The following is a 27,549-nucleotide window of genomic DNA, read 5'->3' on the forward strand; positions in this document are numbered from 1 at the left end:
ATCAAATCCCTTTATTAACATTCATAGTTGCCCTTAGATTTGTCAAATATAATTTATGAAATGTACCCTCTGTGTAGCTCACCTTTAGCCATGTCCCACCTCAGGTCCTTTCCTGTGGTCACGCAGAGACACAAAGGTGCTGAACAGTGTCACCCATGCCAAAGTTTCCATGAATATTTCAGGAGCTGGCTGATGTCAACAGCAGCAGTGAGCAGCTATAAAGAGGGCTCCCCCAGATCCAGACCCTTTAACCACTTCCAGGAGGATCTGCTCACACTTTGACTCATCCCTGCTTCTGGTTCAGCTCCATCACCATGGTCAGTGGCCGGACTTTCCTCCTCGCAGCCGCCTGCTGCTGTGCCTACCTGTGGCTCGTCCGTGCGGATGAGTCCTCACTGGAGACACGCTCCTTAGACTTCCCACTGAAAGCCCAGGAGGAGAAAGACCTGGTGAGACTTTTACAAGGGATGGAATTTTTCAAGTATACTGAGAAAAAGATTGGACAATTTGATTTAATCTTCAAGTAACATAACATTATTGCGGGGATTATTTTATAGACTATTAATTAAATGTGTTAATATGATTTAAAAAGTTAATAAATATTCAACTTTTATTTAACCAAATTAAAAATTATGAGCAATGTAGACTTAAACTTGTTCTGATTTTGTCCAGAATTTAGTTAAATTTACTAAATATTTCACAAAAAATTTAATTATATTTAGCTCATAGAAATGTACCATTTCATTAAATTTACTTAAATAATCTCATCACATTTTAATCTCTATTGGTAATATTAAGTGACATTTGTTATTACAGTTTATTTCTACTCATTGTTCACAAGAATTACATAAGTGATTTTATGTAGATGCTCATGATAAATGACTGCAATGCATGTAGAAATCTTTGTAAACCTTATTAAACTACCAATGTTATTACAAAAAAAGGTGACAAAATCAGGTTGAAATTTAAAATGACTGATCTTAGTTCTTTATAAATGAGTAGAATTCATTCATTTCATAAATAAATTTTCCTTAGTTTTGTATCATTAACTTTTCTCCACAGAAATTGGATTAAATGTAGCCAATAATTGGTGCAAAATATGTTCAGATCAGCTTAGCAAGGTAGATTTATTCGCTGGCAAAGAACAGTGCCACTTTTACACAACCCAAACCAAAAAGCAGCCCCCCCCCCCAAAAAAAAGGCATATTCTGGACTTCATATACGCCATATAAAGCTATTATATGAAATTCGTACTGATATGGTACCATTTCACGTATTTCATTTCTGATTCATCCCAATTTTTTCCAATGTTCTCAATTTTTCACGTTTTATTTTTTCATTTGTTTTCATTTTTTTCATTGTCTCCCCCCTTATTTTTTTCTGTTTTCTTTCCATTTTTAACAACAGATCGATGCGTTACAAGAGGTTCTTGAGAAGCTACGCAGCAAAGAAATGCCTTCTGAGAAAAAGCTTGGCTGGTTGCCTTCAGTGAGTAAAAGTAATTTAAAAGGATACATGAGTGTATTAATGTCAGTACTATTAGTATTCCCTTTCCCTTGTATTAGCAGAAATTGTAGTTAAAAAGGTGGATGTTTGTCTTCCAGAAAATCAGATAAAGTTTAAGTCTTAAATAAATGATAATAATAAACTCACTTTAATCTGTAAAACATGTGTTTGAAGTAAATGTACGACTAAAAAGTAGAAGAGTGTGTATTTATTTGTGTTTTCCCCCTTTCAGTGTGATGCAGGGGAACCATGTGCTGTGCGTAAAGGCGCACGGATCGGCACACTGTGCAGCTGCCCCAGGGGGACTTCCTGTAATTTCTACGTTCTCAAATGTTTGTGAAGGGAAATGTTGATAAATGGGAGAGTTCAGGGGTTTGGCTTCTTTTCTTAATGGGAGATAGATATCATAGAGGGCTGCTACTATTGTCATTCTCTTTGTGATAAAAAAAAAAAAAAAAAAAGACTTTAACATGTGACTAATAGAAGGTGTTTTTCTTTATGACCTTGGACCGGAATGTAGTAGAAGAGTCTGAATATGTATTTTATGTGTGACTCTGGCTCTGTGCCATTCAGTGCTACATAGGTTTACGATTTTGTGGCATATTGTGAAATAACTGAATGCATGTTTGGTTCAAGAACTGTTGATTTTCTTATGCTTGTGTTATCTGTTTTCTGTCTGTAATGGAAACAGTGCACTGCTGGTTCCAAGAAACATTTGTAATAAGAACAAAACAATAAATATAATACAATCCCGTGTGTTTATTACATTTTAATTGGCAATTATTTCTATTATTAACTTTTATTTTACCAAGACTTTAAGAATAATGTCCTCTTATCTATTATTATTATTATTATTATTATTATTATTATTATTATTATTATTAATAGAAACTCAAAAAGAGAGAGAGAAAAAAAAACAGGAAAGGTGAGAAAACAGCATCACAACTCATTAAATTTGAGAAAAGCATTACAGTATGAGTAAAATGTTCACAAGAGAGCATTTAAAAGCAGTGAGTATAATCAATGCATCCAGTTTTTGCCTTTTTTGCAACAATTTCTATCAACCTTCTGCGGTTATATTGGTAAACACCCAGTAAATATTGAAACAAAATCCAATCATTTCTGCGAAAAACGTATTTACATCCAAACATAAAGATTAAAAAGGTACAATTTCCCCAAGAGATCATTTGCTGGTTATTTTCTTTAGATCAAACCAGCAAAAACACTTCTGAAACACACCAGCAAAACAGAAAAACCAGACACTGTTTTTTTTTTTTTCAACCTCGTGTCATCAATAATTCATCCTCTTCTTACACATTTACTAATGCACCGCTACATTCCAGCACATCATCAGCTGCATCTCTGGGATAAAAGGCGCTGTCAGGGCTTTCCTTTCCTTTTTTTTTTTTTTTTTTTTCTTTATCTAATGACATCACGTCAAATGCAAGTTCCCAACATGGCGTCCAGCCGGGTGCTGGAGGAGAGGAGGGAGGTCCAGGAGGGGCCGAGGCGCGCTCAGACCGCCAACCTCGACTTCAGCCTCCACAAACACTCGGTGCTCATCATCATCGGACGGACCGCACAGCAGCACAGACAGACAGGACGCATCAGCGGGGACATCGAACGAGGTACGTACGCGCACTGCAGCCTCCCTCTTACAATGTTACACCGATTTTTGTGTTTTTTCTTTTTTTTTTTTGTGTGTGTTTTTTTTGAAGAATTCAGACGCATATTCAGATGCACACTGCCAGCTCCCGTCATCTAAATAATCACACTGACCTCATTGCAGTGTTTATGTAATTTTATCCACCCTACTGACCGAGGATGCGTCATCTGGCCATTCTCCACCATCAGCATCACCCCATCCCTCCGGGCACATTGTAATTAAAAGCAGTCTGGAGCCCCTGGTTTGTCTTTCGCCTCCGTTTATCGTTATTACGCAAGAACAAGGCTTTTGGGGGAAAATGTTAAAAGGCGTATTTTCAGTCAACCCAAAGCCACTTGTGTCATTATTAACATCTGTGTAATTACTGTAGGCGAGGACAGACAGTAAACGGTACATTTCACATGATTCTAATCATTTATCACAGTCTGCTTCATATATGTGGAGTAAAGAACTGTATTAAAATGCAAAGAATTAGTGCATGAAGCAAAATGGATATCGAAGCGGAAGATACTGAGAATAAAGATATTTATCAATAAGTCAAAACCGTATTGACATCATTCTGTGGAAACTTACATGCAGCTTCCCTTTTGCAGTTGTGCGATAAAGCGTTTTTTCAAGGAATCTGCCACTAAATGGTTAAATATTACATCAAAAGGATGTAAAAAAACTCCACAGTTCAGCCTTTATTATTCAGTGCTGCTCTTTTCTTACATATTCTGTCTTTTTCTCAATGTAGAGCATATTTAATTCTTTTGGACTGTCTGGTTTTGCAGTTTGATCGCAGAAGTAGATTTGATGATTTTTATCCCTAAAAAGACCCAAAACATGCAAAAGGAAATATATATATTAAGAAGAAGAAAAAAGGAAAAAATGCAGTTGATGCTGTTGTGAGTCAAGTTTAGCCAAATCTTTGATGGACTTCATGTTTTAGTTTCAATAAAACATATTTAAATCATTAAGACATTATGGTTTTAATGTCTGAAATAGCATTAGACATAATATTGGATGTGGGAGTAGTTGCGTCTTTGCTTTTTTTTTTTTTTTTTACAAACAAGATGAGGAAAACACTTCTCCTGACAGAATCATACAGGGTTAACCACTCATTTATTAAAGGTATACTTGAACAGATCCCTGGTCTCTGGTATAGGTACTGGTTTTTGCCATTTCATGGGCTTGGTCACAGTTGAACTGGATCATACACTGAAGGTAGAAACAGCATGTAAGGGTTAAAGTTATTATAAAAACAGAGCAGCTGTACATGTGGAGAGTGACCACATAACTCTGTCTGTCTCCAGGTATTCGTTCATGGGATGTGGACTTAAACTCGTGTAATCTGAACCTGTATCTCCAAGAATTCCTGTCCCACCACACGGCTTCATTCAAAGGTGCAGGTAAGTAACAGTGTGTTAATTATTAGACTTATCCTTCCAGACAAACTCTGGGACAGAAATACCTATCTCTATGGTAACGCACCGGAGGTTAAAAAGGAAAAGGAAGGAAGGAAAGTGGAGGACCAGTCGGGTTATTGTTAAACATGGGTGGACCCTTTAGAGGGAAAACAACAGAGATGTGTGACCTGACTGTGCCACCTCTGGGTCCAGTGTGCTGAGTCAAGCACAGACAGAGAAAATGGTCAAAACACATCCGAATCAGACAGTTGGGTTGTGAAATCAAGCCGTCACAGACTGGAACAGACATGTTTCTCTACCTTGGGAGTGGAAAGTGGCAGATTTGAAAGAAACTATGAGCGAGGACATGTTGTCAGCTCTCTATCGCTACTGTTTCAACCTTTCATGATGTTTCAGATTCAGTTCGTAACGTGGCCTTTCAGCAGACAAGAAAAAAAATAAGTCAGAAATAAATGTATCACTAATCTCATTTTGCTTGTCAGGGTTTAACAAAATACCCCAAAACTTGAGAGAACAAATGGAGACTTTAGCACAATGAGGAATTCACAGCGTTTCAAGCGTGCAAACAGATAGTGTGTCCTCAGGAGAAAGTGAAAGTGGACAAAGACAGGATGCAACAACACAGTCAGCAAGACTAGAGTTTTGGTTGACTAGTAGAAAAACACAAAGAACCATAGATTTAGTCAGATATGTGTGTTCAATCATTGCATTATATTCTGTTCCTGACATTCTCATAGTTGATTTTAAAGCTAAATTTTAGATGTATATTTTATTTTTTAAATTAGCCTTAGATTTTAGTTGATTTGAATGTATTATTCATTCATTAATTATTTATTCTATATTGCTATGGCTAATACGGGTCCTCAGTAACTACTTTTGTTCTTTCTCTGTGGTGGAATGATGAATAAACTCCTTTGAATCCTTTGAGTAAAGGTTAGGATCAAAAATGAACCTTAAGGAGCTTAACCTTTGACCTTTGGCCACCAAATCTAATCAGATCATCGTTGAGTCCAAGTGAAAGTTTATGGTAGATTAGGAGAAAAATCCCTGATGGTGTTTGTGTCATGACTTTGAGCTTTGGTCAAAATCATCTCAGTTCATCCTTACATCCAAGTGAATCTTTGTACTGAATTAATCAATAAGACTTAAGAATTTGACCGAATAGAAGGTTTTCATGTCAAATCGATGGCTTGCTGAGTGGTCATATGTTTTATTGTGTTTACTGAAAAAAATTTTTTTTACCTGAGCAGACAGTTCAACTGTATTCGCAGTTATTAACTTACACTAACCAGTCATGTCATTTTATTATTTAATGTTTAATAAATGAACTGGTTCAGTAAGCTGCCATTTAGTGTTAGCTCAGCTGTCACCCCTTCCTCATACTCTCACACCTCTTTCATTTTGTCAGAAGGCATTTATTTCTGGGCCCAGAGAGCCAAGTTTGCAACGGCCAAAATGAAAAATCAGAAAAAAGGGCAGAAATACATAAATGTCCAAAATGAAGTAATAACTAATGCAAAGTGAGCAGCGTTTACACTGCAACATTAACATCACTGAGATCATTTTACAAAAACAGTAGAGCAATTTTCGTTGTTCAGAAAGTTCAAAACATTTAGGCTAAAGATTTTAATAAGTTAATTTTTGTGAATGGTTGTGTGGTCTGATATTAGAAGGAAAAGTCCACACACAGGTTTTAGTCAAGCCATGGTGCTTTGAGAAACAAAACTCGTCTTTATCAGGTCTTCTTTGGACAAAAAATACAGAGGCCATTTTAAATACCCACAATAAATGATTATCAAGTGAGCCAGGTGGTGTTATGTTGCCTCAGTGGTGAATTATGAGGAAAGCCTTATCTCATTTCCTTACACTCCAGTGTGTCCTATCCTAAAGGAGATGATAAAGGAAACAGCATGTAGCAGCTCTTGCCATCTGCAGTTTTGCTGTAGTGTTGTTGTTGTTAGATACTTGGTCGGCAGGGCTGGTTTCAGGTGTTTTACATGACTTCCATCAAAGACAGAACCTGACTGATAAACTCTTTAAACATATATCAGATAATAAGTGAACATAGACTTTTATGTAACAAGTGTAAAAAAGATACAAGCATGCACATTTGTAACATGTGACCACTTAGAAAAAGAAGGAACAGGTGTTCAGAGAACGCAAACCTCCGCCAAGCACCCCGAATGGTGTGCATGTGTGGATCGACTATTTCTTTTTAAAGTAAATGGTTTCCAGGTTGTTCCATACAGCAGAAAAAAATGAAGCTTGGTACCAGTCATGTGTATGTCATATTATATTAAATTCCAATCAATATTTGTTGAGTTCTAATTTTAAATGTGTGGTAAACGGAATTTTCAATGTTCAATGTAAATGTCCACAGAGTCCACATTTCACAGTGGATGTGGACAATTTAGTTCCACATACAGGATATTGTTCTAAGCTACGGGTGGATCCAGTTGGAGGCTAATCAGAGTCGTTTTGAATTTTTTATGAATTTTGGAAAATTGCTCAATGATGACAGATAGGAAAATTGTAGATGCTGTGACCTTGCTGTGACCTTGAACTTTGTCCTACTTGGACCAAAATTTAATGGGTTGGTCCCAGGGCCTAGGCCTATCTGTGGGGAAGATTTGGGAAAGATGGATGGAAGAGTTTTCCCGTAAAGATGCTAAAAAACAAACAATCACATAAACAGACAAACACACAAAGCAAAGTGATCACAACACCTCCTAGCGGAGGTAAAAACTGCAGATTTGCTTATGTCAGAGATCATATAAGAAATAAAACAACATACGGAGACTTCTGTTAAATTTTGAGTTTTTGTTATTTAATGACATTTACCAGTGAAGTTGCAGATTCCAACCAACTGAATCCAAGCAAAAGTGAGAGCCGGTGTTTGCTTTGTCTGTTCTGAGCTTTTTTAGTTGAACTGATATTAACTCTGGTCCAAAAACTACAAATACAATCATCTACCACATATGACCAAATAAAAAAAATGTGACAACTTGAGTTCTTCACAGATGAAGACGATGATCGCACATACATATGAATTTTTGGTCAAGGAAGAGACTAGTGAAAATGGCAAGTTGATAGGACCAATATTTGGGGAGATATTAGTAATTCTGGAATACAATTGCCTTACAATCACGTTGCTATATCCAGAATCATAGAATCATCCTTAAAGTGGGACAACAGATTAACAATAGGGCCACGTGACCATGGTGTCAAATTTCATGTGTAGAAACAGACATGCCAGCTGAGAGGTTATTCAACTGAAAATACCAGTAGAATTTACCAAGAAAGTAAAGAAATGAACTGTGTCAGAGGTAGGGCTGGGTAAAAAAACGATTTAATCGATCTTAGATCGATCTCATTTAATTTTGATTAATAGTGGATGAGATCAATTTTTCAGAGCAGGACCGGGAGTACGCGGAACCGTAGGCGGCTCCGTCTGTGAACCCCTGGGGAAGACTTGGTCTCACTTTTGAAAAAGACGCGGACCAGACCTCCAGCGGAGGGGAAACCCCCTCCGCTGGAGGTCCTCTGGCCTCAAACTGGAACCCACAGTGTGAAGGAAGTGGCCGTCCGGCGAGTCACAGAAGCCGGTCGTTCTTGGAATAATCACTTGGATCCATACTATCACCTATGGCTGAGTATGGAGTTAGAGGAAGAGTAGAGCAACAATATCCGACCGTTATGCTACCCTCCCCACCCCCCGCGGAGTGTGCGCGCTCCGCGACCAACATTCACGGAGCGCGCACACCCCCCAGCCCCGCTCTGCTCCAACCAACAATCACGGAGCCACCCCCCCAAATGTGTCGAAGCCTCCAGCCATAAAACAGAATAAAGATATCGAGGTCCATTTTGATCCACTGTAAAAACCTGGACATGTTTGTGTCTGTTCATTATTTCAGAGCAGATTCAGCTCCTTCTGCTGAAATGTCAGATTTATTTCCTTTCTAGTATCAATATTAATCCCAGTATTGATGTGTTGCATGACTGCGGTAGTCAAATAATCAGGTTACAACTCAAAATTGTACTTTGGTATCACTAAATTAATCGGAATCAATCAATTAATACTGAATCAAATCGATATTGAATCGAATCAAATCGAATCATGATTAATCGATTCAGAACCTTATGAATCGAAATTGAATCGATTATGGAAATTGGCCATGATACCCAGCCCTAGTCAGAGGATCTACAATGAGGTAGTACCAATATAATAATAATAATAATAATAATAATAATAATAATAATAATAATAATAATAAACAGAGGTATTTTACCATAAAATTTCAAAGTTATGTTTAACAATTCTAGTCAAATGTTAAAAAAGGAAAACAAGTACACATCAGACTAGAATAAAGATGTGACAGTGCAGTAGCTGTTCAATTGTGGCCTTTGTTTTTCATCTCTTTGTGTCGTCCTAACACAATGAAACGTCTATTCGTCTGTGGGTGACAGTTTTCCACTTGGCCGTGTTCGCCTCTGTGTTCTCAGACGTTCATCCACTCCCCTCCACTGGATTTCTCCAGCAGACTGAGTAAACTTGGCATGTCGTCCTCTGACAGTCCCTCTGACTCAGCTGTTGCGCTCTTCTTCTTCTTCTTCTTCCTTTTATCTGCTCAGGGAGTCCGTCACTCACTCCCAGTTATCCCAGTTCACTTTCTCTGAGACTTTGTCCAGTTGCCTCTGGCCTTTCACTCACTGCTGGGATGTGTCAGATTGTTCCTCTTAGCTGTGACTTTTTTCATCCACTTGTTCACGTCCTACTGTCTGCCTGTCCATCCATCTTTCTATGCTTTGTTTTTCTCTTTCTGCCTCCTCAGGGCAGAAGTGTCTGCGCCACAGTACCAGAGTGTTGGACACTCAAGTACTGATCAGTCCATCTCAGGAACAGGCTGTTTCAGAGGTGAGGCTATAAATCACATTATCATCACTTCCTCCTTATGATGTTGACTCACATTTCTCTTTCCCATTCATTATGTCCCTGCTATGCACAAACAAAGCAGACACATATCAATTATTCAGCACATCTTCATCTTCATCTTCATCATTTCTTTCTCTTTCTATTCCCCATCCTCTATATGAATTTTGCACAACCTGAAGCTTTAAGGATGATGCACATATCACCCATCAAAATGTGGGCAAAATTCAGGAATACTATCTTACTGTGTTTCTTAGCGATATCAGTAATCATGGTAAGAAAACAGTAAAAAACTGCAAAAACTTCCCATTTATTTTCAGTGAAAAGAAACTGAAAATAGTCAAAAATACACCTTGTTTGGAGGCATATTACATCTTCATGCTTCAGCATAGCAACATGGTTGAAACTGTAAATGGATCACAAGACTTCTTACTTAATAGAGCTCAGAGTATCCTGATATTTAGTATGATATTTACAAATTGAAGAAACAGTTTAAGATTTATGATTTTTTTTCTGATTTTGCAAAAACATTAGAGTGGAGGCTAAAAACTGTTCAAAAAGTTAGACTAATCACACACAGTAGAACATATTTACTGCAAATGTAGCTGTATCTGTCCTGTTTCTTAAAATGTCATGACCAAAGAACAGCAACTTACAGAACAGAGACAGTTCCATCCAACTGCTGCGTCAAATGAAATCCAAATCAGATCAGATGTTTCTGTTCAAGTACAGAAAAAGTCACTTTTTATATCAGTGTCTCAAACACAATAATCACTAAACCTACATAAAATAAAAGTAATATCAACATGTGCTGCCAAATCTCCTCTGCCTCACAAAGAAAATATTTGTGTGATACAAAGTCCCACCTGTGACTGAGAAACCTGTGTTTGAGGGTGAAGCCACATTTCAGTCAGAGTTAGAGTTGGTTGGCTGGCTGCCATGATGACCAAAGACACATTCAGAATATCTGCCAGAATGGTTGTAGCTGTTCATTTTTCTTTCACTGCTTGTATTTTTCTTTTCATCATAGAAGCATGAGCTGAACTGCAGTATGTTTTCTCCATCTTCCTCCGTCCTGGTCAGGTGTTTGCTCTGCTGTCCAAAGACTCGGCTCATAAACTGTTGATCTTAGCTGGTCAGAGTGTGGAAGACACCGGAGATCTGCTGTTTCACCGGGGACTGCTGTCACCACGCCAGCTCAAACAAATACTGATAGAGCAGGTACGGTGGTCCAGTGAAAGCAAACATTCCAGCACATTTCCTTAAGGTACACATATTGACCAGTAACTACTAGTAACTAGTTCCTTATAGCCAGGGTGTGATTTGTTGGGGGGGATGGTGGGGATCAACCCCCCTGTGGTTTTTACATCCCTACTTTTACTGAATGAATTTCGTCCTTGGGGGAGACAACCCCGTCAATGATTAAAAATAGGACCAATGGCCCTGTATCTTACCAGCCAAATGAAAAGCTTTGGGAAATGTATCCAGATGCCATTTATTCTCACCTAGTTCTGTGTGTTTATTCGATTACAGAAATAGTCCATGTTTTGGTCATATTCCAATCAGATCTGTAAAAAATTCAAATTTCAACTTGATATCATTGATACTTACTGATTTTGATTTGATTTGATCTTTCTCTCCTTTATGTGAAGCACTTTGTAACATGTTGTTTTAAAAAGTGCTATATAAATAAAGCTTTACTTACTTACTTATTTATTGGATCAATCCACTTCCTATCTCTTATAATGGGGAAATTTTTCAAAGTCACACCAAATCCAGAATCAGATCCGGATGGAAATAATTTCAATCCCTTGTGTTGACATCATCATACAGAAGCTGTATACCAAGTTTGAAGTCAATCAGAACTGGAGTTTGGGAGAAGAAGATGATTGAAATGTTTTCCCCATAAGAGCCCATGTTAAATTTTGCGTCAGTTCCAGATCCAGAAGAAGATCCTGATCAGCATGTGGACATTATGTTTGGGTCATCTCCCCATCAGGGCTGGACTGGAGACATTTACACTGGATATCATTTATATTTACTGAGTTATTGCATCCATCCACTTCCTATCTCTTATAATGGGGAAATTTTTCAAAGTTGCACCAAATCCAGAATCAGATCCAGATCCAAATGCTGTCACTAACTTTTGTTGACATCATCATGAAGAAGCTATATACCAAGTTTGAAGTCAATCGGAATTGTAGTTTCGGAGAAGAAGACGATTAAAATTTTTGTAACAGACGACAGACTACAGACGACGACGACGACGGACGCCACATGACGACAATAGCTTACGTCCTGTTGGCCGGTAAGCTAAAAACCAATTGAAATAACAGGCAGGTTGTGATGGAGTTTTCTTACATGTATAGCCTACATTACTGGCACTAAATTTCACCTGAACTGAACTGTCAGCAGTTTCGGAATTCACCAATGTCCCCATGCACATAAATACACAGTATACCTTACCTATCTCTCTCTGTCTCTCTCTATCAAATGTCACTCAGTATGTGCGAGGTATCCTCAACAGGCTGTACGGTCATACGCCTGCAGGCACCAATGTACATGTTCAACACATGAAGCCCGACATCAGAACTAACTGTTTACTTCGTCTAATTAGCTGAATTATTTTGACATGATGTAAAATCTTAATCGATTAGGTTTTATGTTATGTTTTACAGTTTGAGTTGCCCGTTCGCCATAAATCCTCTCCCATGTTGGTGTGATCCACCCTTATCCGTGGTCCTTAAACTTAATTAGACCATCTCCCACATTGCAGGTGTGGCCATCGCAGAAAATCAAATGTTTCATATATTTTTAGTTTGCATTAACCCTTTCATGCATGAATTATAAGCACCTTATTCAAGATTTTTTTCCTGAGTGTTTTTATTCCTCTTTAGGCATGAAAAAAAAACAATACAATAGATTTTTTTTATGAACCTATTTTTCTTGGAGTTACAAAACTGTCCACTCAGCTTAACTTTAGAAGCAAAGAAACATATATTTACTGACATAATGTGTGAAAACTATGAAATAAGAAAATTTTTAATGATGCTAATCTGATGTTTTCTCAGATTTTAACATACTCTAATCCTAGCTATTACTCACTTCATGGAGGTAATATATAAAAAAACAACTTTTTGTGTAAAAAAGCCAAAAAAAAAAAAAAATGTTAATAACAGTCTAATAACAATTACCAGTTTTTTTTTTACAATCAAACATGTTACTGCAGCTCAGATTTATCAAGAACAGCAAAATTACAGTAAGGGTATGAATTACACTGTTTGGGATGATGCACAAGTGTCCACTGTGTTGGCTGATATACAACTAAAACAACAAAATCCATGAATATACTAGAGAATACCTTTGAACAGCTGTCCAGTGTAGTGACCACTATGCATGAAAGGGTTAAAAATAAATGCTCAACTGTTCGACATGTAATAGGGCTTGCCGTTAACTTAAAAAAAAAAAAAAAGAATAGGCCTGTTGATTGCTTGTTTTTTCACGATTAAAAAACAAAACAAAACATCCCCCTCTCTGTTTATTTTTGACAAATTGCACCCTGCTTATAGCTATAAATGTACAGATAGCTATAGATAATCTGCATGATAATATTGCAGAACTACTCGGCCACTCACTGATTTCTCTCAGTGACTTCCTAATAGCTGTTTCTCCTACACATGAAGGACAGGAGTGGAAAGTAGAGTAATACAAGTTCTTTATTACTGCATTGAAGTAGAGTTTTAAGAGATTGTCTGTACATTGTCAATTTTTCTGTCAATTTCTTATTTTAATTCTCTATATTTCAACAAATTGTTCCAACCTAAATGGATGGAAAATAGAGGAGATGATCTCTTGTTGCATCCATCTGTGAATATCAAACACAACAAGAGTTATAAGACACAACAAGACAACAAAGCAGGGAAAAGGAGTTATATTGTTTTAAGTTTGGTTTCTCACATTTTGTACATTATAGCAAAATTTAATGTTTACTATGGTCATTATATTGTATTTTATATTGTATGTTATATTAATTTGACATATGAGGTTCAGATCAGTTTGCATAGAAACAACTGATAGAAATGTCTTTCTAAAACCTACTTTTTATATTTACACTTGAAGTACATTTCAGGGCTTGTACTTCTTCACTTTTACTGCAGTTGAAAAAAGTTCAACCCCAAGTATCTGTACTTCACTCCTGCAGATGAACTTTGTGTGGGCTTTTGTCACCACTGCTTCTATAACTAATTGACTAGTTTGTCTTCATGTGATGATTATAGTATTTTTAGATCTGAAACTAAACTACTGAAATGTACAAACCATTATACACAGAAGGAAACAACACATAAGGTATATGAGGAAATAATCTGTCTTTAGTTCATAGATCAAGAGCGCTCTGCCTCCAAGCTGAGTCTGACGCTGAGCTGTGCGAACATCGGCCAGTGGAAGACAACCCTCTTGGGAAACCAGCCTCTGCCGGGTCCTTTCACACTCCACATCAATCCCCCAGAGGTGCTGCCCGCCATGGAGGCCCTGGGGGAATTCACCTCCCTTATCTCTGGTACCATTTGCCCTCCGTCACCCTTTGACCTCCTGCCTCCTCCAACCACAGTGGGTTTCCTCAAGCTGTCCCGCCCCTGCTGCTACGTGTTTCCGGCGGGCCGTGGCGACTGTGCCTTTTTTGCCGTTAATGGGTTTACCATGTTGGTGGATGGAGGTTCAGACTCACAGGCCTGTTTCTGGAAGCTCGTCCGCCATCTTGACCGAGTAGATGCGGTTTTGTTGACACACATTGGGACAGAAAACCTCCCGGGGGTCAATGCCTTCCTGGAGAGGAAAGTGGCAGAGTTGGAGCTGAGCTCTGACGTCAAAGGTGGTAACAATGACAATGTTTCTGCATCAACATGATGGACTATATTCATGATGTTAAAAGAAGACATTTATATGTGTTTGTGCAGCTGTTTAAAGTATAACATTATCTATGTACTCTTTTTCTCAACAGAAGACCTGTCCAAAAGGCTTATCTCTCCAGAGCTTGGAGTTGTGTTCTTTAATGCTCCCAGCAGGTTGCAAATTGAACAACAGCCATGTAAGTCATGCATTATCTTTCAACTGTACTGTGACACAGTTAAGTGAGTGAGTTAAGTGAATGATTTAACAGATGAGATGCTCTTTTATTCTTTGTATTAATCAGTCACACAGATGCATGTTATTGATGTGTTGCACTTGCCAGAAAAATATCAACAAATCAAATTATTATTTACTAACAGATGTCATGCTCTGCTGAAATTAAAAACTGAAAGACTTAAGAAAAACAGAGCTTTAAGAACTTATGTAAGAGGAGTGTCATTTCAAATTATTCATGGTCTCTAAATACTACATTATCCATGAGCCTGTTGCCATAGAGAAGAGGTCTTACACCATTTCTACCAAGTGTAATCCTTTACTTATTGGCAAGGTAAAGCCAAATATATTGAGACTAAAGTCAAAAGATTCAATTCTGACCCATTTCACTGCTGATGAAAGTGAAATGGTCATCTAATTAGCTTAAGCTTCCATTCTGTGAATCACGGAGACAGTTGTATCAGTTCCCTGACATCGGTGTTATCCTGTGGTTCTGCAGAGGTGATTTTTAAGCTGTGATCAGAGAGATTAGTGGCATTTTTTTGCTGAATAAAGTAATTTGAATTTGGTGTCTAAGTTTGCTTTGGTGACAGAAAGAAAAGCAATATAAAAAGGCTTGTGTGTTTGGTCCATGTTTCAGTTTTATGACAGACTGTAGAGCTGCTGTAAAAGGGCTTCACCAACACCACAGACTGTCACCGGTTTTATTAAAAGATCATTTTATTATTGTTAGATCTCATCAGGTGTCATTGTAATTTATTGGCCTATTGATGAGTTGATAAAGATCATCACAGAGGTTGTGTGATTGGAATGGAAGCAAAAGTTTTCACAAAAACTGTTGTTTATTCAGTGAACTGAGACACTTTTCCTATAGTGTCCATAGTGTCCATTCCATTCAAATAGACCAGACTTTGGTCTCCCTTCAAAAACCTCATGGGTGTAAATCTTTACATCTAAAGATTGGAATCCTTAATCCAGTCTAAATATCTTTGGTAGTGGTAAGCTGGAGCTATAGATTGCACTTAATAAAAACGTATCGTGGGAGTTGTAGTAATCTTTGTTTGGTTTTTTACTCAGTGTTTGAGTTATCGCCCTCACTGGAGCTGAAAAATCTCGAAATACAAATGAAACTACCTATGCACTCTTAAAACTGGCTAAAACTAACCTGAATGTGAATAAACTACCATAATATTAGCGCTCATAGTAATATCAGTGGCATTTGTTTTGTTATAATTACATCTGCTTTTGATTTTGCAGCTTATTGGGTTAACATTTTGTGGATATTTGATTACTCAGTAGGATCTATCCCTGCTTAGGAACACATTATGAATCCTGTTCATATCACGTCTTTCTGATTTTTTCAGTATTAAACCAAACCACAGCTTAATTATTTCTCTGTCCATAACCAAAAGCTTCCAGTGTCTACATTTGCATATAAAAAGTTTAATAATGTTGTTTCCAAAGTCTTATTTTATGTCCTCAAAATGTCAAAAGCACAACGAGGAGTTTTAACACTATAACAATAATTAATATGAATTTATAGTTTGGAAACATTGACTGTATCAGTGGTTTATATGATGATGATGATGATGATGATTATTATTATTATTATTATACATCATTATTCGTAATATCACTGACTCCTTACTCCTAAATACAGGTTTCATTTTGTTGTTCTCCCATAGGTATGGACAATGTACTCAAGAGCACAAATCAGGCAGCCCTGACACTGCATTTGCTAAAAAAATTAGACATCAGACCACAGCCAATGTTTCGGCCTCAGGGGGTCCCAATTGAGCCAATAACCCTTTTTCAGAAGATGGGAGTGGGACAGCTGGATTTATATATTCTAACTCCGGGCAAAAACAGCCAGGAGTACCAGACGCTCATGCAAAACTGGCCTGATGCTGTGCCATCAGCTGGTAAATCCCAGTCTCTCCCTCTCACCGCCCTCGCTTCAGTGTCTGTCCTGCTTGTTTGGCACCCGGCCTGTCCCCAGGAGAAGGTAGTCAGGGTGCTTTTCCCTGGAGTTACACCTCAAGCAAAGCTTCTGCAGGGACTGGAGAAGCTGAAAGGTTTGGCATTTCTTCAGAAGCCAACCATGACTACAGGGGAATTGGAGAGGCTGGGGGAGGAAAGAAAAACCCAAAGGACAGAGAGTCAGGACAGCGGTAAGTCACCAGGGAAGGAGACATCACGAAAACAGGGGAAAGAGCGGGTAGTTAAAGAGGAGATGAAGGAAGTGAAGGAAAAAACAAAAGTATTAAATGGAGTTAGCACAGAGAAGAGCAAAATTAAAGACACAGGTGTAAAGCAAAAAGCAGCATCAACAGATAAGAATATTTCAAAGAAAGGTAAAAAGAAAGATGATAAAAAGGAGGAAAATGTCGGAAATAAGGAAGACAATGGTGTTATGGGGAAAAAGGATGTTCTCCCTTCCAAACCAAAGAATGAAAATAAAACAAAGCTCAAAAAGGAAGCAAAAAATGACTCTAAATCAGGGGCAAAGAAAACAAGCAAATCCTTAGGAAAGGAAAATAATGGTGGCAAGAAGGCAGATGGAAGCACTGACATGTCAACTAACTCAACAAAACCTAATGCTGCGATTGTGTCAGAAATCCCAAAGTCAGAGGGAACCGATACAGAGCAAAAGAGTGAAAAACTGGAAAAAGAACCTGAAGAGAACCCCTGCTGCTCCAAAATATCTACCCCCGAGGACATGACAGCTGATTTTCTGAGGCTACGGGAAGAAAGTAAAAGAGAAGAGGCACAGGTGGAAACAGCAGATAAAGGAGAGCAGAAAGGCAGTGAGTCAGGAAATGAAAAGAACCTTGCAAGTTTGAGCAAAGATAGAAGTATTGATGATGCTGAAACAGCAAAGGGAGAAGCAGGAGGTGCCACAGGGATGTCTAAGGAGGAGAGTCATGAGGATGGAGTGCAAGAGAACACAGAGAAACAGGAACCAGACTTGGAAACAAGGCCTGGAGACCAGGCTAGAAGTGCTGGCAAACCTGCAAAGGTTGTTGGATTTCCATCTCCTCTAAAGAATGAGCAAACAGTTCAACAAGACCTGACTCCAACTGAATATACTCTCCTAGACGGAGCTTTAAGAAACAGCCCTCCTTCTCGAACTTCACCGGAGAACCATGCCCCTCTCAGCGTCTCAGAGGAGACGGTGGAGCCTGGATCTCCTGACTCTCGGCCCAACAGCGCAGGTCACACTCCCTACTGTCTATCCCCAGATGATGTGTGGTGCAACAGGGCAACACTTAGCAGGTTACAGATGGCTAACCTGGAGTCAAACGATGAGACGAACGGCTCATCCAAGCAAAATGATACACAGCTATGTCAAGCCAGAGGCGCTACAGAGAGCCACACAACCCCTAAAGAGAAGCACCTAAGCTTCCTCTCTTTGGGTACGTTCAAAGACGGATCTTCAGACCCCTCTCCATCTGTGGCTACCACCACCACTACACACTCTATGCCAGCAGAGGTGAGCTCGCCTCAGTCCACAGAGGTAGACGAGTCATTATCCATGTCCTTCGAGCAGGGCCCGACCACTGTGAGCCAGAGAGAGGGGGATGACAGTGTTCATCACTCCCACTCAAACGGAGGTCATTTTGTGGGGATGTCTTTACAAATCAAGAAGCCTCCTAGATCTTTAGGCCAGGGTTCAGAGATGGGACGTCCTCCTAACACACTTCATTTGAAACCTCTCCTCATGATGTGGACTTGTGTCTGGTTTCTCCCTGTGAGTTCAAGCATTTCAAAGCTCCTGATGCCACCTCAGCTGCCAGCGAGCCCTCCAGAGCGGCCCTCTGTTCCCAACATCACAGCAACAACAATAACAACCTCAAGGATGTGTCACCCAGTGAATCAAATGCCCCCGTCTGCACTGAGGACTGCCCTTCCACCACGGCAGATGGCATTCTGGATTCAGATGAGGATGAGTCGTGTAGTGAGCCAAGTAACTCCCCCCACAATCTCCGACCCAGTCAGTCTCTACCCCCAGACCCTCTACCAGCTCCCCTCAGGGACAGTCCACCCCTACCCCCACATCCTGACACCTCCATGCCTGTTCCTCAGTCTGAGTCTGATGCTCATGGGAAAAGAGCAAAAACCAGCAGCATGCGAGGAAAGAAGTCACCAGCGGTGAGTCTTCTGCTTATATTGTTTGATTTCTGTTTCAGGGGCTATAAAATCCAATGTTATGCTCAAACTTCAGGGTGAAGGAGGCCTTTTGCTTAAAGTCTGATTTGGACCTCTTCCACATGTGGTCCTAAATCAGGAAGAGGTCAGATTTTCAGCAATGTGACCTCCTTCTGAACAGTCATATTGGAATTCTTGTGACTTTTCATTCACTATAGAGAGACAACAATCTTAATTCCGCACTGGACAATTACTCAGTGAATATGAAAATGTAAGATACCTATGTCAGAGGCCACAGTGTTGTTAAGCCCAGTTCAGACCAAAGACAATAAGATGAAATTGATTTAGAATGTTACAGGTCAATTGTGCAGCTGTGTGAAATGGACCATCTTAGCTTGACCCAATCCAGCTGACGCTGTTGGCAGCGATTCAGTTGATCAAATCCTCAGAATGTTGCTGTATAGAGCATGCTTTTGTCTGTATTTATGGGCTGCAGCCAAACTACTACCAAGTTTAGCATTAAATCCTGGCTTGGCAGTGTTTCTTCTCCTCATTAGAGGTGACACCAACTCCTTTAAAAAACAGAACACTTCAGGGAAATTATGGATTTTGTTCTGTACCAGATATGCAGCTCTACTATCACTGTCCTCATTTATATTTTAAGAAGCTCCAAAGTATGTCCTGCTACAAAACGTCTTGAAAACAGTTAGAATGGAAGTACAGAGTTGTCAGAATTGCCACGTCTTGTCTCAGTTCATTGGTTTGAACTGTATAGTTGTCAGAATGATGCAGACCAGGTTCAGATGGTTTTATTCTTAGTTTCAAGTTGCAGTTGGTCTTAAATCAAATGAGCCTTCCTGGTCAGATCATGGATGTCAACTCCCATATGATAACATACTGTTTGTATGGATTTGTTATTGCTCTTTCATAAATTCATAAATTTCATAAATTTTATCATTAAGGACCATTTCATGCTAACAAATACTGACCAATGAATCTGAATCGAGCACAAAGGGTTGTGGTGTGAACGTAGTCTAATAATGAACTCAGTGTAATTGTGTTTATTAATTACATTTTTGTGAATATTTTTGTTCACCAGATTGTTGAGGGCTCTCCAAGATCAGGTCCAGGAAAAACCAGAACAGGAAGCCAAAGTGGGCCCATAAAGGGGTCCAAGGAGAATGTTTCTACAACACGTACAACTTCCTCCAGCCCCCGCACGGCACCATCAAAATCCTCACCCAACCCAGGTCTAAGACTCTTTTTTTTTGATACTTTGATTTTATTTTCTGTACTTGCCAGTAAATTCTTTGTTTTTTTGGTGTGTTCATATCTGTAGTTTGTCCTGTGCTTTCTATCACAGGCTCTAAGGCTACCTCCATTGGTGAACTCACTGTTTATGTGGATCTCGCCTACATTCCCTCTGGAGCGTCCTCTCCCACTGTCAATGTGGACTTCTTCAGGTGTGTTCGCTCTTCCTGTTATATCATCAGTGGCGACAGTCCTGAGAGGGAAGAGCTTATGAGGCAGACGCTGGATGCATTACTGGATGGCAAGAAATCCTGGCCCGAAACTATGCAGGTACAAGCAGAAATTCACGCATTATATTGATAATACTAGTAGCAAAACTAGTAGTAAGAATTTATTTAAGCCCTTAGTACAATAATAATCAGATCAGATAATATGACATATGATTTCATTGATCCCATCATGGGGAAATTTCAGTGTTAACAGCAGCAAAATATACAAAAAAACAAACATACAAAAAACACAAGCGTGAAACATGAAATATAAAGAGAAAATCAGTTATTTACATTACTTGCACTGTACATACATAAATATTATTTCCATATTTACAATGTAATTGTACATGATTTGTTGGGGTGAGGGCGTTACTGGGAACTGTGGTATCACTATGGTATCACTCCTTCTTTTACTGGGGGTGTAAATGTCTAGTGCATGACATAGTGACATTAATGCACTAAAACAAAAACAAAAAAAATAAATGTCATTTTTTTTAATTCTTTCCTCCTAAACTACTGTAAATCTTTCAGACTAGACTGTAAACAAAAACATTTATCAGCAGATGCAAGCATGTTTTCCAAGAGTTTCTAAGAGCAAACAAAAATATGCAGATGAAACTGTTTATTGTTTTTGTTTACCAGCTTCATGAAATAATCATTGACTGATGTCAGTTATCTCAAAAGGGCATTTAATCATTAAATTACTAGGTCCATCACTAGAATAAAATAAACACACAACTTCTTCATATAACAAACTAGTTATGCCCTTTGTTTAAACAACACAAGATATGAATGACAACAAACCACTAATATTAACTGTTAACTAACAGGATGGTTGATATTTGGTGCAGCGCTGTGACCCAACATACATGATCACCAAAATGAGGTGATTCAGTTTTTCTTCACAGCAGCAATAACAGCATCAGCAGTCAGAATTAGTTTGTAAGGTATGTAGCAGCTAGATTTGTAAAAATACAAATACATGTAAATAAGGTACTTTAAAATACAAATCTCAGTCTGTTCATTACAATACAAATGAACAGATAAGTCATATTCAAGGGTTTTTGATAGTCGAGATGTGCGTAATGTGAGTAAAATGTAATAATTTGGCAAATTCAATGGCAGCAGGCCAGACAAAAGCAGAAAACATATAGATATAATTGTTCAAGTGTACCTGATGTAAAAAAAAAAAAAAAAAAAAAGAAAAAAGAATTTGGAGAACAACTAGGACCTTTTTTGGAAAAAAATGAAAAACTGTGGTCTTCTATTAATGTAAGGCAAGGCAAGGCAAGGCAAGTTTATTTGTATAGCACATTTAAGCAACAAGGCAATTCAAGGTGCTTCACACAGGACATTGAAATAAAAGAAACAAAAATAAACACATTTAAAACATTATAAAAGAAACATATAAAAGGTGATCAAAAACAGCAAGCAAGAAAACAACACATAAAATCAAATAAATAAATAAATAAAATAGAATAAAATAAAATAAAAATAAAAACACACATATTAAAGTAAAAGTTGCAGTGCAGAGTTTCAAAGAGAATATAAAATTTAAAAAGTCAAAAGCCTTTTAGTCAAAGGCAGCAGTGAACAGGTGAGTCTTTAACCTGGACTTAAAAGAACTCAGACTCTCAGATCTCAGACCTGATATTTTCTGGTAGTTTGTTCCAGATATACGGAGCATAGAAACTGAACGCTGATTCTCCATGTTTAGTTCTGACTTTGGGAACACAGAGCAGACCTGCACCAGATGACCTGAGTGGTCTGGATGGTTCATACTGGACTAGAAGGTCTCTGATGGATTTTGGGCCTAAACCATTCTGTGCTTTATATGCTAGTAAGAGAATTTTAAAGTCTATTCTCTGAGAGACAGGGAGCCAGCGTAGAGACCTCAGAACCGGGCTGATGTGGTCCACTCTCTTGGTCTTAGTGAGGACTGGAGCAGCAGCATTCTGGATCAGCTGCAGTCGTTGAATAGACTTTTTAGGGAGACCACAGAAGATCCTGTTACAGTAGTCAACTCGACTAAAGATAAATGCATGGACAAGTTTTTCAAGGTCCTGCTGCGACATCAGTCCTTTAATCTTAGAAATGTTCTTGAGGTGATAGTAAGCTGACTTTGTAATTGTTTGTATGTGGTTTTTAAAATTCAGGTCTGAATCCATGACAACACCCAAATTCCTGGCCTGGTCTGAGGTTTTTAACTGAAGTGACTGGAGCTGTATGCTGATTTTCAGACGCTCCTCCTTGGGTCCAAAAATGACTACCTCAGTTTTTTCTCTGTTTAACTGAAGAAAGTTATGGCCCATCCATTCAGATATTTGCTCCATGCATTTACCAAGTGCTTGTATGGGGCTATGGTCACCTGGGGACATTGAAATGTAGAGCTGTGTGTCATCTGCATAGTTATGGTCATCTATTTTGTTTTTTTTCTATGATCTGAGCCAGTGGAAGCATGTAGATGTTGAACAGAAGGAGCCCCAGGATGGAGCCTTGGGGGACTCCATATGTAATTTTGGTCTTCTCAGATTTAAAGTTACCGATTGACACAAAATAATCCCTGCCCTTTAAGTAGGCTGCAAACCAATCAAGAACTGTGCCAGATAGTCCCACCCAATTTTCCAGTCGATCAAGTAATATATCATGGTCGACTGTGTGGAATGCAGCACTGAGGTCCAGTAAGACTAAAACTGAAGATCTGCCATGATCTGTGTTTAAGCCAATGTCATTAAATACTTTGAGCAGAGCTGTCTCAGTGCTGTGATGTGGTCTAAAACCTGACTGAAAGACGTTAAAGCAGCTGTTGACTGTTAAGAAGTAATTCAGCTGTTGGGACACAGCCTTTTCAATGATTTTCCCTAAAAAAGGAAGATTTGATATGGGCCTGTAGTTGTTCATTGAGGTCTTTTCTAGAGTGTTCTTTTTTAGGAGCGGCTTAATAACAGCTGTTTTCAGGGTCTGTGGGAAGACTCCTGAGTTTAGAGACACGTTTACAATCTCTAACAGGTCAGATGCCATGACGTGTGAAACTTTTTTGAAAAAATCTGTGGGTAAAACATCTAGACAGCAGTAGATAGAGCTCAGCTGGTGTAGAAATGTATGCATGTAATGTATGCATATATGAACTGGTTACTTAAGCTAGTGGAAGTTAAACGTATAAGCTACTGTCTTTTCTTTTCTCTCTGTCTCCAGGTGACAGTGATCCCTACTTTTGAGTCGGTGTTAATGCAAGAGTGGTACCAGCAGACTCTGGACAGACAGAGGGAGCTCGGCATCACCGTTCTTGGCTCTAACAGCACTGTTGCCATGCAGGACGAGACCTTTCCAGCCTGCAAGATTGAGTTCTGAGGCAGAACACAAGTGTGAATCAAAGAGTCAGAGCTGAATAAAACACAGAAATAAAATTAGAAACTGAAGAGAAAATCAGAATTATGGGGGAAATCATATGAAAACATGGTCCCTCTTACAGAATGTGATTAAATGGGTAAGGATGTCAAGGAGATCATCACTTAACCCATCGCCTGGTTCATGAGTTCTGTGTGGGCTGTTTTTATACTGAAAAGTCCTCCTCCTAACATCCAGTTTTACAAGACAAATCCACATTCCCGCGAGGAATGTTGTGAATCCAATCATCCATAACCTTGTGCAAAGGTGAAGAGAAAAGCTTATTGACTGCAAGAGAGGCATGTAATGCTGCAAACACGTAGATCAAAATGCAAGCTGATGCTGTAGATTAGTCCGAACATTTATCATACATTGGGTTGTGCACACTAATGGTCGGATCCACAAAAGGATTTCACGACTTTTTCAATAATAAAACCAGTAGAATCTTTTTTAAAAGGGTTAAAAAAAAATCTAAGTGTGCTGCCAAGTAAATAGCATTATGATGTGCCTGTTCCATTTGCATGTATGGAAATTAGAGAGTATCCAACCAAGCTGCACAAACTCAGGCCTGTTTTATGCAGATGAGTCTTGTTGCAAAAATCATCTAATTAACAACATGCAGTTAGTCCTCTGCGATTTATGTGGGTCAGTTGGGTCTCTGGCTTATCTCAGACTTTAAACTACGCAAAGATGAAAACTGTCCTGACAGTACTGATGGACATGAGGTTGCTCATCTCGTAAACCTGGAATATGAGTATAACAGATGCAGAACACACTTCATTATTTAGCATCAGATCCTGACTCATATGATGTTATTGAAGTCCCTGTTGCTGTGCTGTGTGTAAATGTGCACAGCCTCTTTCTCAGTTCAGAGACTTCAACTGTTGTGTGACGCTGCTGCCAGCTGTGAGCCCCGGACAGAACATCAGCACTAATGCTTCTCCAAAGTCCTATCGACACTCAGTGACACCTGACCAACAGCATTTAAAGAGTCAGACATTAATGGAATGCACTTGAGACCATCTTGAATGATATTAATTGCTGGAGCCTATTTTGACATAGATTTTAATAGATAGTGATGCACACTCAAAATTCTAGAAGAAGCAAAAAATATGAAAGTTGGTTTGTGATTGTGCAGAGCAAAGTGTGACGATATAATTTGAAGGTTTTCACTCTACAGTTTTCATTAAGGACCAGACTGTATACTCAAATGTGGTGAAAAGCCTGAAATACTAGCAACTCTGGTGCAAAACAAGAGTAAATTGATTGGGATGCAGAACTTTATGAGTGTGTTCTTTGGTGCAAAATCTTTTGTGAATAAGTCTTAAAGCTGAACAGATTACACAGGATTGGTAATGGGAACAATCCATTCTTTGTGTATCTGGTCCAATGTGTAGAGTTTTTCTTCAATATGTGAATAGTTAGAGTGTGTTAAGGCCAATCTCGTAAATTACTGTTGTAAAGCAACATATAAAAGACAAATTATTCAGCAAATCAACTCCAAACAAATCCTAAATCTTTTTTTAACTTTGGGTGTTTATTTATTTATTCATTTATTTTTTTATTCCTAAAATTAGATCTCTTTGATTATCACTGACAATGTCTGTATTATAGTATGAAAAGTCCTACACTAAATGACATTTGTATGGTCAGGTGTTGATGTAAGAACTGTAAGCAGACAAGAAGTTAGCTGTGCTCTATGTTGTGAGTGCTTAAAAAAGTATTGTGCCGCTGTGGCTATCAACCATGATCTGTGCTGACAGAATTATTTTGATCAGGCTAACAACTGTTAGTGGGTGATAATCAACCATCGGACTCTGAGATTACTGAGTGTGAGTGTGCAAAGACAAATCTGTCAAAAGGGATTAGAGTAGCAGATTAAATTTAATAGTATTAAGGCCATCATCATTACAACATCTTAAAATCATACTAATCAGACAAATGCTTTGGTAGAAATGTTATTTTACACATGAAAATGTTGTAATGTATGTTGATTGCAGGTATTATCAGACAGTGAATTATAGACGGATATTTTGCGCAGGATTAAATGATGGTGATAGTATCACAGAGGATGACAATAACTGCTTTTCAAGTCTGTAAATAAGAATACATTGTCTAATGAAAGTTAAATACTGCTAAATTTAGGTAATCATAAAACTGAAAGCAGTCATTAAAGATCATGTGCAACTTGAAAGAATAGTTTAATATTTTGGGAACTGTACTAATCAGAGTTTCAGCTACAGCCAACAACTGGTCAGTTTACTGGACTTTTGTACACGGGGACCACAGCTCCACATTAAACTGATATAGGAGTAAACATCACTGCTCCCAGGAATGTGCATTCAATTTCTCTCAAGAGATGTCGCTCAATCACAAGTTTTTTTCCAGGAGTGATTCTGGTCGAATTTATTTTATTTAGACACTCTAAAGAGTGGTGGTCAATCTCAAAATTATTGGTTCATTAGCAAGATTTTACCGAACATATCTTTGGATGTCTGCCATGTTGGACTGTCAGAGTTTCTGTTTATTGACTGAAACTTTTTTCTTTGTATGGGAAGAAGCTTTAGATGTGAATTTATTACACTTAGAAGATTATCAAGTTACTTTGATGAAATTTTCCACTTTATTGTGTCAGTAAGGCAGTAGTAGTGTTTAGCATCATATACAGTTGGTCCGTTCATTTGCTCAAGTATAGTCACCTTTGGGTCCAAAGAGCCAAAAAAGCAGCAGCAAAAAAGCACACTCCTGACTTCCACATGACAGTCCATAAACAGCGAGAAACGCCACAGTGGCTCTACATGCTCCTCATATGATTTAAAACCCAAGACAGAAACAAAAAAGAAGAGCTCTGTCCAATAACAAGCCCAGCCTTGCAGCAACATTTACATACTGATCAAGAAGTTAATCTAAAATAAGATATGTTGTCCTAATTGTCATTGAGCTGAGGTGAGCTTTGCCCTTAGTTTCCCGTCTTTATTCTGAGACAGGCTAACTGCTGCTGTTGGCTGTAGCGTTATGATGAACACACATTAAAAGGCTTTTATCTTCTAACTCTCCACAAAAGAGTAGTTAAGCAACACTTCCCAAAATGTGAAACTACACAATTAAATGAACTATACCTTAAATGGAATGTAAAGTGAGTATTGAGTAATCTATATTGTAATAGATTACATTGGAAACCTTTTTTTAAAAACTTTCTTTCTTTCTCCTTATTCCTAGTATTTTAAATAGGATGTTTTTTTCCCACTGGGATTTGTAAAAATTATACTTTATTTCGGAATTATAGTTATCTTTATTATATCTTATCTTATTTGTTTTTAATAATGATTTCACATGTGAATGTGGCATGTGTTCTCAATACCAAAGCATGGGATCACACAGACACCACTGTCCATTTCTCTGTCTGCCTCCAAACACAGACAATAATGTAAATTAATTTAGTAAAACTAAATTGCTGGATAGGTTTTTTATGCAATGATATCAATGCACTTTTACCTTTTACTTAGTGAATATGTTAATATTATTTAAAAAGAAAAAAGAGAGAGAAAGAGAGAGCAAATTTTTCACTGCTCACCTCACTCCCCATTTTAGTTCAATCTGTTTTGTTCCAAAGCCTCTAGATATGGATTGAACTGTTCAACTAGAGCTGTAATCATGGGTAAGAAATACTTGAACCCCACAAATAGCCACATGAATTGTAACTATGTGTATGTGTCCCGCATGTATAAAATGTGTACTGTATGTTGTTTCATTCATGATATTCATGAAGACGGAGCAAAGCACTGTGAGAGCAAGAACGAGAGAGTGCAAACACAGCAGAGTGGAGTGAAGAAAAATGTGATAGTTGGAATATTAATA

At 38.3% G+C, this 27,549-nt stretch overlaps 2 protein-coding genes across 2 annotated transcripts; both read left to right on the top strand.

Moving 5' to 3' along the window:
• The first annotated feature begins 314 nt into the window (after nt 1–314).
• On the top strand, nt 315–1,846 carry LOC115413779 (cocaine- and amphetamine-regulated transcript protein). Its single transcript, XM_030126866.1, has 3 exons — nt 315–449; nt 1,408–1,488; nt 1,739–1,846. Exons 1-3 carry the CDS (start codon nt 315–317, stop codon nt 1,844–1,846), a joined length of 324 nt encoding a protein of 107 aa, XP_029982726.1.
• An 826-nt stretch (nt 1,847–2,672) lies between these two features.
• Nucleotides 2,673–25,985, top strand: LOC115413254 (microtubule-associated protein 1S-like). The gene is made up of 11 exons (XM_030125987.1): nt 2,673–3,134; nt 4,468–4,563; nt 9,414–9,496; nt 10,595–10,732; nt 13,886–14,381; nt 14,511–14,597; nt 16,318–18,784; nt 19,446–19,455; nt 19,881–20,031; nt 20,145–20,362; nt 23,500–25,985. Exons 1-11 carry the CDS (start codon nt 2,831–2,833, stop codon nt 23,653–23,655), a joined length of 4,206 nt encoding a protein of 1,401 aa, XP_029981847.1. The 5' UTR covers nt 2,673–2,830; the 3' UTR covers nt 23,656–25,985.
• The last annotated feature ends 1,564 nt before the right edge of the window (nt 25,986–27,549 follow it).

This window comes from Sphaeramia orbicularis, chromosome 22 (assembly GCF_902148855.1).
Source record: "Sphaeramia orbicularis chromosome 22, fSphaOr1.1, whole genome shotgun sequence".
Classification (NCBI taxonomy): domain Eukaryota; kingdom Metazoa; phylum Chordata; class Actinopteri; order Kurtiformes; family Apogonidae; genus Sphaeramia; species Sphaeramia orbicularis.